This window comes from Scardinius erythrophthalmus (genome assembly GCF_964197995.2).
Source record: "Scardinius erythrophthalmus genome assembly, chromosome: 16".
Classification (NCBI taxonomy): Eukaryota; Metazoa; Chordata; class Actinopteri; order Cypriniformes; family Leuciscidae; genus Scardinius; species Scardinius erythrophthalmus.
Genome location: NC_138236.1, coordinates 33,503,812 through 33,516,532, shown reverse-complemented (window position 1 = coordinate 33,516,532; position 12,721 = coordinate 33,503,812). Strand labels below are relative to the sequence as shown.

At 44.8% G+C, this 12,721-nt stretch overlaps 1 protein-coding gene across 1 annotated transcript; it reads left to right on the top strand.

Annotated features, from left to right (window-relative positions):
- Positions 1–2,247: 2,247 nt before the first annotated feature.
- Positions 2,248–3,555, top strand: LOC308704528 (uncharacterized protein F54H12.2-like; the record flags this gene model as incomplete). Its single annotated transcript, XM_081388898.1, has 1 exon — positions 2,248–3,555. The coding sequence occupies one exon, from the start codon at positions 2,248–2,250 to the stop codon at positions 3,553–3,555; it is 1,308 nt and encodes a 435-aa protein (XP_081245024.1).
- Positions 3,556–12,721: the final 9,166 nt, after the last annotated feature.

Sequence of the window (12,721 nt, the reverse complement as noted above, 5' to 3'; positions counted from 1 at the left end):
TCTTGAAAGACAGCGGGGTCCGTCTAAGCGACAAACAGGTTTCGGAATGGCTGGCTGGTGAGGACGCTTACACATTACACAAAACAGCGCCTATAAAATACAAGCGAAACAGAGTGGTCGTGTACGGGGTCGATACTCAGTTCCAGGCCGATCTCGTCGACATGATCGCCTACGCCAAGGATAATGACGGTCATAAATATCTGCTGACGTGCATAGACGTATTTAGCAAGTACGCCTGGGCTCGCGTGCTGAAGAATAAGACCGGCGCAGAGGTTACTAGAGCGTTCGAGTCTATACTCGAAGAGGGGCGTGTGCCGCAGAAATTGCAGACGGATCAGGGAAAGGAATTTTTTAACAAACAATTTCAAGACGTGATGAAAAAGCACGACATTAATCATTTCGCTACCGATTTGAAAGCCAGCGTCGTGGAACGATTTAACAGAACGTTAAAAAGTCGTATGTGGAGATTTTTAACGGCTACAAATTCCCGACGATACATAGATATCTTACAAGACATTATGCAGGGCTACAACAGCAGTTATCACCGAAGTATCAGAATGAGACCCTTGGACGTCAACAAAGTAAACGAGGGTCAAGTGTTTCAAAACTTGTACGGCGATATAAAGAAGGCGACGTCGTCAGGATTTCTAAAGTGAGAGGTCCGTTCGCCAAAGGTTATGAGCAGAACTACACGGAGGAATTCTTCACCGTGTCCGCGTGTATTCCGCGTCAACCACCGGTCTACAGACTCACCGATTATGACGGTGATGTCATCGAGGGGTTTTTTTATGAAAAAGAGTTGCAAAAAATAATTGTGAGTAAAAACAAATCTTTTAAGGTGGAAAAGATTTTAGGTCAGAAAAAACAAGGGAAGTCTACGCTTGTTTTAGTGAAATGGCTAGGCTGGCCTTCAAAATTTAATAGTTACATAGATAAAAAAACTCTGCTGGACTTAAAACACCCCGACGTTTAACGGATGGGGTCATACGAGCGAAGGACCGCCATGGATGATCACGGGTTCTACGTCACGTTGCCGTGCAATGCATCTAGGTCGGTTTATCCCGAAAATCGCATATCCGCCTATACAACCCGGCTGGCGCAAGCTATAGACTTGAAAGGACAATGGGAAGTCGGACTCGCCGAAATCGAATATCCTAGGAGTTGGTACAACTTTAATGACGAAGATGGCCATTTTATCCTACACACGGCCCCGGAACCCTCCAAAGACTCAAATATCGGTTTTTCTAATATTACGAAATTATACATAAGCGGGGGTTACTACCAAAACATTCGGGCGATACTGCGTGCTATAAATCAACTTATGGCGCCAGTGGCCGTGTTGAATCACGACGAATTAAAAAACAAGGTGTTTCTGGTCGCAAAACCCAACATTTCAGTCAGTTTTCGCGGGAGACTCGCCACTATTTTAGGAATGACGCTAAAACCTCTCGGAGGTTTAAACTATCATAAAAAACCCGATTTTACCGCAAACGTCGTCATGTACGCCCCTCATCAATGCGATATCAACGCGGGGTTCTACACATTGTACGTTTACACAGACATCATCCAGTATCAAGCGGTCGGTGATTCTCACGTCCCCCTTTTGAGATGCGTACATATATCGGGTAAAAGCAGCGACCCGGTCATTGCTAGATACGACAACCCGCATTACGCATCGATCAATAAGGATCACATCACCGACATCACCATAGAGTTGAAGGACGATCAAAACCAAGAAGTACCATTTTCTTACGGGAAAGTCATCGTAAAACTACACTTTAAACCAAAAAATGGTTTATTATAGACCCGGAGAAACCGCTGACTATGTCAGCTACTACCAAAATCAGGCCGGCGGGGGTTTACCAGGGTATGCCGGGGGAGGGGTTATGTACGGAGCAGGCTTAGGGGGTCTTTTCAGAGGCCTGTTCAGGATGGCTATACCTCCGTTAAAAAGAGGATTTAGCATCGCGAAACCCCATCTAAAATCGGCCGCTAAAAATATAGTATCCGACGTCGTCTCCAACGTATTCACGCGATCTCATAACGATAAAGCTCAAGACGGATCGGGTCTGATGGTCATGGCTCGTAAGAGGATGTCTAAACCACCGGGTGTGAGGAGGCGTGGTCAGTGGGGGAAGAAGAAAACAACACTTGGACCAAAGAAACGCTCAGTCGTTCGTAGAAAGCGTAAGACTTCTGTTAGTCGAAAGGCGACGATCAAGAGAGTCGGAAAAAACATTTTCTAACATGGCGTTATTGCACCGCATGTCGGGAGAATGCATCAAGTCCGAGTTGGACCTATTTACGGTCCCGCTGACGCAGACCGTTATTGAGAAAAACGGCTATTTAGAAGTAACCCCATTATCGGCCATATTGGACTCTGCACCATTGGAGTTTTTTATCGCCGGCAACGGCGATGATTATTTGGATCTCAATAACACGATGATCTATCTACGGGTGAAAATCAAAGGGCCTGATGGAGCCGATATTGCCCACCCGTCAACGGTGGGTCCAATAAACTACCTGGCTGCTAGTATGTTTTCACAAGTCGACGTAACCCTCGGCGACCGCCTGATATCACAGAGTTCCGGAACTTATCCCTATCGCTGTATCCTTGAAAGTCTGCTCAACTACGGTAAAGATATGTTGGAATCTATTTTCTCCGCCGGTTTGTTTCACAAAGACACAGCCGGTCAGATGGATGTGCGTGACCCAGCAGGCCGTAACGAAGGGTTGACGAAGAGATCGACCTACACCGCTCGAAGCAGGGAGGTGGAACTTCTTGCCCCCATACACAGCGATATATTCTTTCAGCAGAAGCTTTTAATTAGCAATTTAGACGTCAAATTACGCTTTATACGGGCAAAGGATGAATTCTGCCTGATGAGATCTGACGACGTGGCTTACAAATTACATATAGTAGCGGCGTCCCTATTTGTCAAAAAAGTTTCTGTATCGCCGCCGGTGAGACTGGCTCACGCCCAGACGCTGCTTTCGACCACGGCCAAGTATCCCATCGATAGGGTCTGTCTAAAATCGTTCTCCATACCCGCCGGCTCTCGTGTTTCGAATCAAGAAAATCTGTTTTTAGGAACACTGCCAAAGTCTATCGTTATCGCTATGGTCGACAACGACGCATTCACCGGCTCCTACGAAAAAAATCCATTCGCGTTCAAACATTACAATCTGGAATTCCTAGCAGTCTACGTAGACGGTCAACAATTCCCCGCCAAGCCTCTACAACCTAATTTCGATGCCGGTTTGGCAGTACGCGAATATTATCAGCTGGCGATGATGACCGGGAGACACCTTAAAGATCAACCGCTCTGTATCGGCAGGAATGATTTCCTGAACGGATACACGCTGTACGCATTTAATTTATCGCCTGACGGGGATTGTGGCCAGCACATTTCCCTGATCAAGTCCGGGAACATCAGAGTCAAAGCCCTTTTCAGACAAGCGCTGCCGAATACCATTAATTTAATAATTTACGCAGTATTCGACAGCCTCATTGAAGTGTCTAACCGCAGACAGGTACTGATTGATCACTACTGAGAGATGAACACGCTACAACTCACAGCTATCGTGGATAAAATAGCATGCAGGGCTCATTTTCTCGGGGTTCTACCGCGCGATCAACTACCCAAAAAACCTCTGAGGATCTTACCGTCGATGGGGATCATTAATACCGACCCGGCTCAATTGCCGGGTGAGCATTGGGTCGCCGTTTATTTAGCCAGAGAGGGGACCGCGTGTTTTTTCGACAGCTTCGGCAATCCTCCCAACAGTCCCAGCTTTCCAATCAGCATCAATAACTTTCTGGCCGTCAACGACGTCGACGTATTATATTCCGACAGACGCGTCCAGGATTATTCATCGGATACCTGCGGACAGCACTGTGTGTTTTTTCTATATCATTTAGCCAGAGGTCGCGACTATAACCATGTGATGAAACTATACACCGATGATTATGTTAGAAATGATAAAATGGTGTCCCTCTTTGTGAAGAGATTGAGACCGCATGTTTGTAATGATAAAATGTTATCCTGCATTCATTGCGTGCAGACGTGTTTGATGTATAAATAAATAAAAAAAGCTTAAACCATTATATTTCTCATCGTCTTTTATTTAATGCTCACACAACATCGTTACATTTCCAACCATCGCCCTCGGCCGATAGCCGGCGAGTCTCCGAAATCTGGAGCCAAGCGAGGTGAATATCTCCTCGCCTTTTTTTTTTTATAAGGTCTAACAGGCGTCGATGGGGTGAGAGGCGAGTTTCCGAAATCTGGAGCCAGGCGAGGCGAATATCTCTGCGCCTTTTTTTTATAAGGTCTATCAGGTGGTGATGGCGGTTCTAAAGGTTTACTCTTTAGAGGCGAGTTTCCGAAATCTGGAGCCAGGCGAGGCGAATATCTCTGCGTCTTTTTTTTAAAAGGTTCTAGAGGTTTACTCTTTAGAGAGTTAATCGTGCGTCTGACCTGTTGATTGGGCACCATAGAAAAAGGAATGTTTAATTCGGCAAAGGCCCGTAGAAACTCGGACCATCCTAGAGGTCTCCGGTCATCCCTGACCTTTTGCGGGGCCGTAACATTTTTCAACAAATCGAGCATGTGCGAACCTTGTACGGCTTTACCCCTGAACACAAACTCCCCAGATTCGTTCCACGAGCTCAGTCCTTTAGCTTTAGACATCTTGTCTAATATGTATCTGCTGTTTTTCACACTTCTCGATGGCACATTCTTCAGAACTTCGTCGACGACAGCCCCCTCAACTTTACCGTCTTCAACGTTATCAGCCGGCGATTCGTCTTTATGACCGGGGTCAAGATCCGGTAACGAAAGCGTTAAAACACCGCTCTCACGACCCCCTTGTTTAACGATGGTCAAAAACCTGCTCAGGGCATGGCTGTAAAGTTTGACTTTTTCGTAAGGATTCAAATCGGTGCGGCGTAAAATATTTCTTATGGCGGCGTCCAAATCGTTCTCCACGGTCTGTTGAATGTTCTCGTGAGCATTTTCACTCTTGAGCTTGTCCAGCTGATGGTGAGGGACTAAATACATCTTCTCGGCATACTCCATCCTAGCGATTTGCTATCAAGTTCGTGAGAAACGGCAAGGCTACGCTTAGGAGCGGCAACAGGAACCCTCCCTTCTGGTTGAAGACTCGTTTCTTGGCCGCTATGCCAATTTTTTTATTGGCTACAAATTTAATATCCGCTTTTCTCTTTTTCAGTTTTTGGTACTGTTGCCTGTTGACCGGAATGACGCCATAGAGGATGTTTAGAGCCAGTTCGCAGAGCGCTAAAATGAATTCGTCGGACGCCGATTGTAAAATAAGGCGTCGTTGTTTAGGAGTGGCTTTATGTAGCAGTTTTAACACCGGCAGATGCTTACAAAGTCTGGCGGACATGGTTATCACGCTCTTCTTTTTTTCGGGATATAAACCACTTGACGGTCCGAAAGCAATCCTGTTCTGAGACGGTACTGCTCCGGAGTTTTTGCTTTATAGTCTATCATGAGATAGCCGAAAGGTCGGTCGACCGCGTCTTGATAACATTCCATAAAGTTTCCCGGGTACATTTGACGCCCTAGCATCGCCACTTGATGGACGTCCCGAGGATTTTTAAACAGGATCATATAATTGGCGTTTAAGCTGATGGTTCGGCTGGACTTACCCTGTGCAAATAAATTTTGCACTATGTAAATAGAGCTGAGATTCCTGTGGTGGCAATATTGCGTAAAAACGCGTTGCAGTTCAACGTTAGCGCTAGCTTGCTCCATGAGATCGTCCACCACGAGAAGATTAGCGGTGGTAACAGGCAGTAAATCATCATCATTCAGACTCTGGGGTATTCCTTGTATAAATTTAATGTCATACAATTGAAGTAAATCATCGTACAAAGTTTGCCAACAATCATACAACCAAACAATGTTTTCAATTTTCTTGGAAATGATATTCAATCCTTTTTCCAACAAAAGTTTTACAAAATAAGACTTGCCGGAATTGGACGGGCCGGATAGGACACAGCTGAAAGGGTGTTGAAGTCTGAAATCAAAATCGGACACATCCTGAGACCCTCTGTGCATCATCTGATCAGTAGCCATAAGGAAGCGTGCTGTAATCGCTTAAAAGCCGACGTTTATTGTAGACGACCTTAAACCTTTTAACGACTGATTTGTTGTGTAATGTGAGAGTCTTTTTATCTCGAACAATGTTTTCAGTCTGAGCTAGGATGTATTTGGATCTATCATTCGACGTCACATAGCTGTCAACCAGACCAATCAGGGATTCGAGACAGATAGCTCGGGAATTTTTAGCATTGAGAGTTATACCTTTAGCTTTCATCGAAACTTGACCTTTGGCCGTCTCAAATCCATACGATTTGGGACCGCTCGAGCAGAAGGTCGTTATATAATCATCGGGGGCTACTTCGCTAGTCAGCTCCCCTAAATGGTCGCCCAGAGGAGGCTCCCAGTCACCGTCCCTAGACACAAATACGAGGCTGTCTGTGTCCGAGTACAGCAGTCGGCCGGCTAGTCTGTCCATCAATTCGTACAATTCCAGTCGGGCGTGCGCGGTGGTGAAAGCGCCTACAAAAACATTCACGTCGCGAGCCCTGCAAACATCGTCTTTGTCGGGTTTATGCTGGACGAGAGCTACGTCATCTGAGACGAATGAGAAATAGGTCAACGTGTCGGTATTGCCAAAAACAATCCTGGTGAAATCTTCAGGCTCGCTCACCAGAATCGTTTGAGGTAAGTTCTGTCTTAAAGAGAAGCGCCCCCACAAGCTATTGAGAATTAATTTTGTGATTGCCCTTTGGGCTGCATTGTACTTGATCTTTTCCGGATCGAGTTGAACACCCTCTTTTTCAAAAGAGTCGCGGATGTAAGCCTCTTTCTCACCATCCGTGACGACGTTCGAAGGGTAGCCAGACGCTTGTTGTTTTTAGCGCAAGAAGGTTTTTACGTATTCGGCAAACAACGTGTCTGACCGCTGTGGAAAATGCCAAACCTCGTCTATCTTGGCCACCACATAACCCTTCTCGATGGCTTTTAAAAGCTCGATACTGACCCAACAGCCGGACAGTGATCTTTCCTGGTCCGTGTGGGTACAGCTAGTGGTCTGGTTTTGGTCCTGGGCGCAGGTTCTACATAGCGGAAACATGAGTTTTCCTTGGCATCTGTAAGGGAGAACCGGGTGCAGTAAGTTACAGGGAGGGTACACGGTGGCTTTGATAAGTCCGTAATAGTTTTCAATCGGTTGGAAATCGGCGAAAATGATTTCGGGGTGGTCGATCGGATATGTTTTCCTGGCTTGACAGAAAGGATAGAGGCTTGTGAAATCCAGATACCTTATTTTCTCATCGCCGCTCACCTTGTGGTATAGTTTATAGGCGTTCGTTCGGCCTCCGTAAAGCGCATCACGAGGATTCAATCTCTCTGGGGCGGAATAATTGGCCATAAATTCTATCACGGAGGGGTCGGTCTTTTTTCATGCGGTTCCATTCGCATTCCCACAGAACCTCGATTTGCAAACCGTACGCGTTCTGGAGAATTTCAACTTTGTCGTCAAATTGGTTTCTGAGAACCCCGTAGGGTACTCCTGACAGGGGGTGCGCCTGATTGGGTTCAAAGCGACAGCAGTGCCCGTGGAAGATGCACCCCGCGTATTCTAAGCCGTGCCTGACGCCGTCCTGCTCGTAGTAGCCATCTAAAAAGTACTTACCGATCGATACTTCGCCGTGGTTTACGGCGTGGTGAAGGTCCACGTTTCGAGTCTTTTTTATATACTCGAGCCATTCGATCGAACCGCTGGAGTAGGACTTATTCTGATGAATGTAGGCTTTGTTGTGCGTCAGGGCGAGCGTGTTTCTGGCGAGATAATGTGTTTTGAAGACCCCCATCGCGCAGCTGGCCAGCGTCGTGAAACCAAAAGGGTCGAGTTGGGTGCAGTCTAAGAAAGACGCCCTGTACTTCATGCATCCTTCGCGCAACAACACGACGTCGTTAACGCCGTAGGCGTACAGTTCTTTCTTGAAGTTAAAGAACTTGCCCTTCACCGTGCTGTACCACGCATAAAACTTTTCTCGGTCTTTATCCGACATGTTATCGTAGTTGTAGAACTTTTTGTCGGGGTATGGTCCGACATAGTTCTCGTTTTCCACCCTGTTGAAAAGATGGGGGAAGTAGCCTTTTTCAGTCGTCGTCAAGTCTAACGCCGCGGGCATTTTGGCGAGAGCGAATGGGAAAAATGAGTAGCTATCGATGTATCGTTGGGAAAAAGCATCATCGTACATCAAGAGTAATTTGCACCCTTGCATTATGACCTCAATCGCGATCCCTGATTTGCAAAAATACTCGAGGATTAGAAAGGCGTCGAATCTGGAGGCGTAATGAGCGATGAAGCAGTAGCCTGTGTATCGGGGTTGACTGAAGTGGTTGATTAGCTTAGCGATGCAGCCGGTACCGCTAGCAGTAAATTTCTTGCCTTTGAATATGATGGCGCAGACAAAATTAGCCACGTGTCGACCATTTTCGTACCGCGTTTCGAAATCGTAGAAGATGTATTTCTCACAAGGTTCTTTAGGCTCTAGAGGTTGTATGAAGCATTGATGCTCACCATCGTCCGGAAGATGTTCGCGACAATGCAGGCACTTGTCCGGGGCGCATATGTGTTTGGTTTTCTTGCCCGGTTTAACGTCGTAACGTCTGTTACATAGTTTGCAGTATTTGATCATATCACAGGCGGGGTGTTCCTGCCTGGGAGGCGGGGTTTTTTTATGCATTTCGAAACAATACGCAGATTTACAGTACCGCAAGCAATCGGGGCAATGTATGATTCTTACAGGGAACCTGTAACATTCCGGGTCAAAACAGATGTTGCAGGCGTGCTTACAACGATGGTGTCTACGGTTGCTGTAAGATTTGTAGCAAAATGGACAGACGTATGTTGAACCGATGAATGCCGTCAAACTCGTTATCATGTAGTAGTGGTCGTTGTGGAGATACAGGAAGAGCGTTTTTGGGTGGGGTTCGTCAGAGTTTTTGTAGGTTTCTAAGACCAAGGCATTAGATCTGTGAAATACGACGATTTTAATGCCTAGCGCTCGTTCAAACGAGGCTATGTCGCCGAGACCGATTCGGTCTTGGATTGAGAAGCCGACGCTGTTTTGAATGGCGGTAGCCAGTTTTTCTAACTCGCTCTCGGGGTGTTGGGGGTTAAGAAATCTGGCTAGACAGATGGAGAAACACAAATTATTTGAAATATTGGTGGGGCAGAATAAGCTGGTCTTTTTTCTTTTGATCACTTGGTCTACAGCGATGTCCGTTAGTTTCCTTCGGGGCCTACCACCTTGTCTGTTCATGGCTAGGCAGGCTTCAAATTCTACGGTTTGGTCAGATAGTAACCGGTCGTTGCTCTGTAAAACTTTTTCGATTTGATCCATAAACCCATCCACGTCATAATCATTACCGTGAGTTAAAATGGCATTGACGGGCGTTTGTAGAGAGGGAGCCGTCAATGTGATATTGATCACCGGTGCATGGTCAAATTCCCTAGCGAAATTCACAATTCCGGTAAGCATGTCGTGTAGGCGGGTATGATAAGAGGCCAAATCTGTAGAGTTAATCTCTCTCAGATTCGTAGTCCTTCTCAACGTCACGCTATTGAAACGAGGTCGTGGTAAAACATGATATCCGTTAACGTCCCCACCCTCGCGAATCAACCTGTCAATGTCTGTACGGCTTAATCTAGTCTGTGTAGTAGGGTCGACATTACCTGATGCGGACGGTGGCGAAGTATCATCACCTGCGGGGTGCTCTGTGTTGTCAGGGTCGGTACATGGCGGGGTGTTTAAAACACCGGCATGTTGTACAACGGGGTCGTTGTCTAGGCTTAGCAGAGGATCAAACAAATTCATATTTGGATTTACGGCTAATTCAAAAAGATCCAAGATAGCAGCGGATTCTAGATTAGACAAATACTGTTCTAAAGAATCGGGTAGTATACTTAGCATTTCAATCTCGTCCGGTGACAGTTCTGTGGAGGATTGGTCTGATTGACAGAGGTCTGCATCGTCTGACCCGTCCATTTTTAGATTTCAGAGCAAAACACGTACTATTACAAAATCATAGAGTTAAAACAAGCATACAAATTTCATATAGTATAAAAAGCATATATGAACTATTACAAAATCATAGCAGCCGTGCAATATATGAATTACTTGAAATATCAGATTATATGTAAACAAAGTATAGATGAACTATTGCAAACATTGATGAAATATCACATTATATGTAAACAAAGTATAAATGAACTATTGCAAATTTCATATAGTATAAAAAGCATATATGTAAACAAAGTATAAATGAAATATTACACAATCAGAGTATAAATGAAATATCAGATTATAAACAAAGTATAGATGGAATATTACAAACGTGCAATATAAGAATTACTAGGAATAGATCTATATTCAATTTGACTCCGTCGTCTCATCTATGATGGTGAGAATAAGGTGATGCAAAATGAGCACCAATTCTCGTTGGTATTGGCTCAACATACGATCATTTCTATCAAACCGCTGTTCAGTCGTTGATCTGATAGCATTGACGCGACGGAATATTTCATTGGCCAGATCCTGAATAAAGCGATCCTGAGCATCGAATCGGCTACGTGTCTCGAGGTGATTGGCACGGAGCTCACCACGCAATGCGTCTAATCTACTATGGGTTTCGATTTGTCTGTCACGAGACTCAATCAATTTGTTGTTAATATCATCCTGTACCTCTCGAAGCTCGATGTACTGGTTGTTTATGTCGCGAAACTCTTGACCTAATGATTCTATCGAATTAATGAGCCTGTGTGTCAGAGGCGCATCATCGAATGGTTCATCAGCCGACTGAGGCTCCGGCACTTCTTCCACTTCTACTTCTTCTGACGACGGTGAGCAAGAAGGGTAGGGTGTTTGACCCGCGTGACTGGTTGACAACTCGCCAGGCTCGCTCGTCCAAGAACCCAGGTCCCATGCATCAAGTTGAGACGTACCCCAGCTAGTCAGGTCATCCTTATGGCTTCTACTCGAGTCAGCTGTGTGTAAAAAAAGAAAATCTTAATGGCGTGACTCCGCCGGAGTTTAAAAGGAAATAATGTAGAAGGTCTTACTATGAAAGAAGGCGGTCTCAGGACTGGTGGGTGGGCTGCTTGGTGGTGTCGGACAAAGAGTTTTCCTGTCTGGAGAGCTCTCAGGACTGATCGCCGGGGAAAAACAATAAGTCTTTCTCGGTAGTTCCCCGATGGGTTCAGGTCGGACCACAGCTGTAAAACGATAAGTCTTTCTTGGTGGTTCGTCGCTAGGTCCTGGAAGTGGTGGCCCGCTGGGGCGACGACTGATCGGTGAGGTCGGGCGATTCGTTTTTTTAGTCTTCTTTCTTGCTGGTTCGCCGCTGGGTCCAGGAAGTGGTTTGTCCTCGTTGGCCACTATTGGATTCTCGACATGCGCCGGAGTGGGTGTGGCGGGCCTGGCTGTTACATTGCCATCTTGCGTGAGATCGATAACTGTCGGGAAGCCTGGTTGGGCGATAAATTGTATGAAATCTAGAAATTTGATTTCTCATAAAAGAAATCTAAAATTTTGATTTCTCATATCTTGTTTTACCATTGGCAGCGCTGTCAGGATCAGCAGCCAGAGAGGCCACTGTGAATTAAAAAATACAAAAATTAAAAATGCTTTCAATTTATAAAAAGACAAAATTAAAATACATTCATTTTAATTTATAAAAAGAATAGTTAATACGTACTTACAAATATTAATAGCGTCAAAAGCTTGCTGCTCAATATTTGAACCTGGAATAAAACAGACGGATTTATAAAAATATATCAGTGTTTTATAACAAATAGAAAATAATTAATAACATCCAAAATCAAATAATTAAAAAAATTACAAATTTAAATCACATTTTAAATGCTTTTTAGACCAAACAGCCAGCTATTTCTACATTGAAACATGAATCCTAATACATACAGGCCGATAGGGGCAGTATTTTGAATCAAACGGATGTCATACATACTCCAGATAGACAGAGGGCGCATTTTGCACTATAACAGGATGTCATACCATTAAACAACGGCAGAGGGGGCAATTTCACTATATCAGCCTGTCATATCTACTCCGAACCTGTAGGGGCTCAATTTCAGTATAACAGACGTAGTTTAGACTCCGGGCCATCTGGTGGCGCCGGAGAGCTAGTTGGCTGGTACATCCATAACATGGTGTGTTTAAGAAAGTGACTGAAACAAACTTTTATGTTTTAAAATATTCTACCAAATTATATCAAAACAAATCGATCTGTCTTGTGAATCAGATGCGTTGGGGAAACTAGTTCGATACACGACTTAAGAGCAGTTAGCAACTAGCACGTGGTGCTAAGCTAGAATGGACATTGCTCATCGGGAGCGCTAACACCACTCGATGTTGTGTTCATACATGACGGACGTATAACGCGATGGCAAAACATCGATTTAATAGGATCAGAATTGTTTTTCTGTAAGCATATACATAGCAAACTGAATTGTAGCATTGTTAGCAGCTCAAAGCTAAGTCGTAAGTAACAACATGATGACACGTGTTTTCATAATAAAAGTCTTTTTTCATACAAAACAGTTTTTGAGCCGAAATTAAGACAAAAAATAAAACATCGTGCTATAATCATAATTG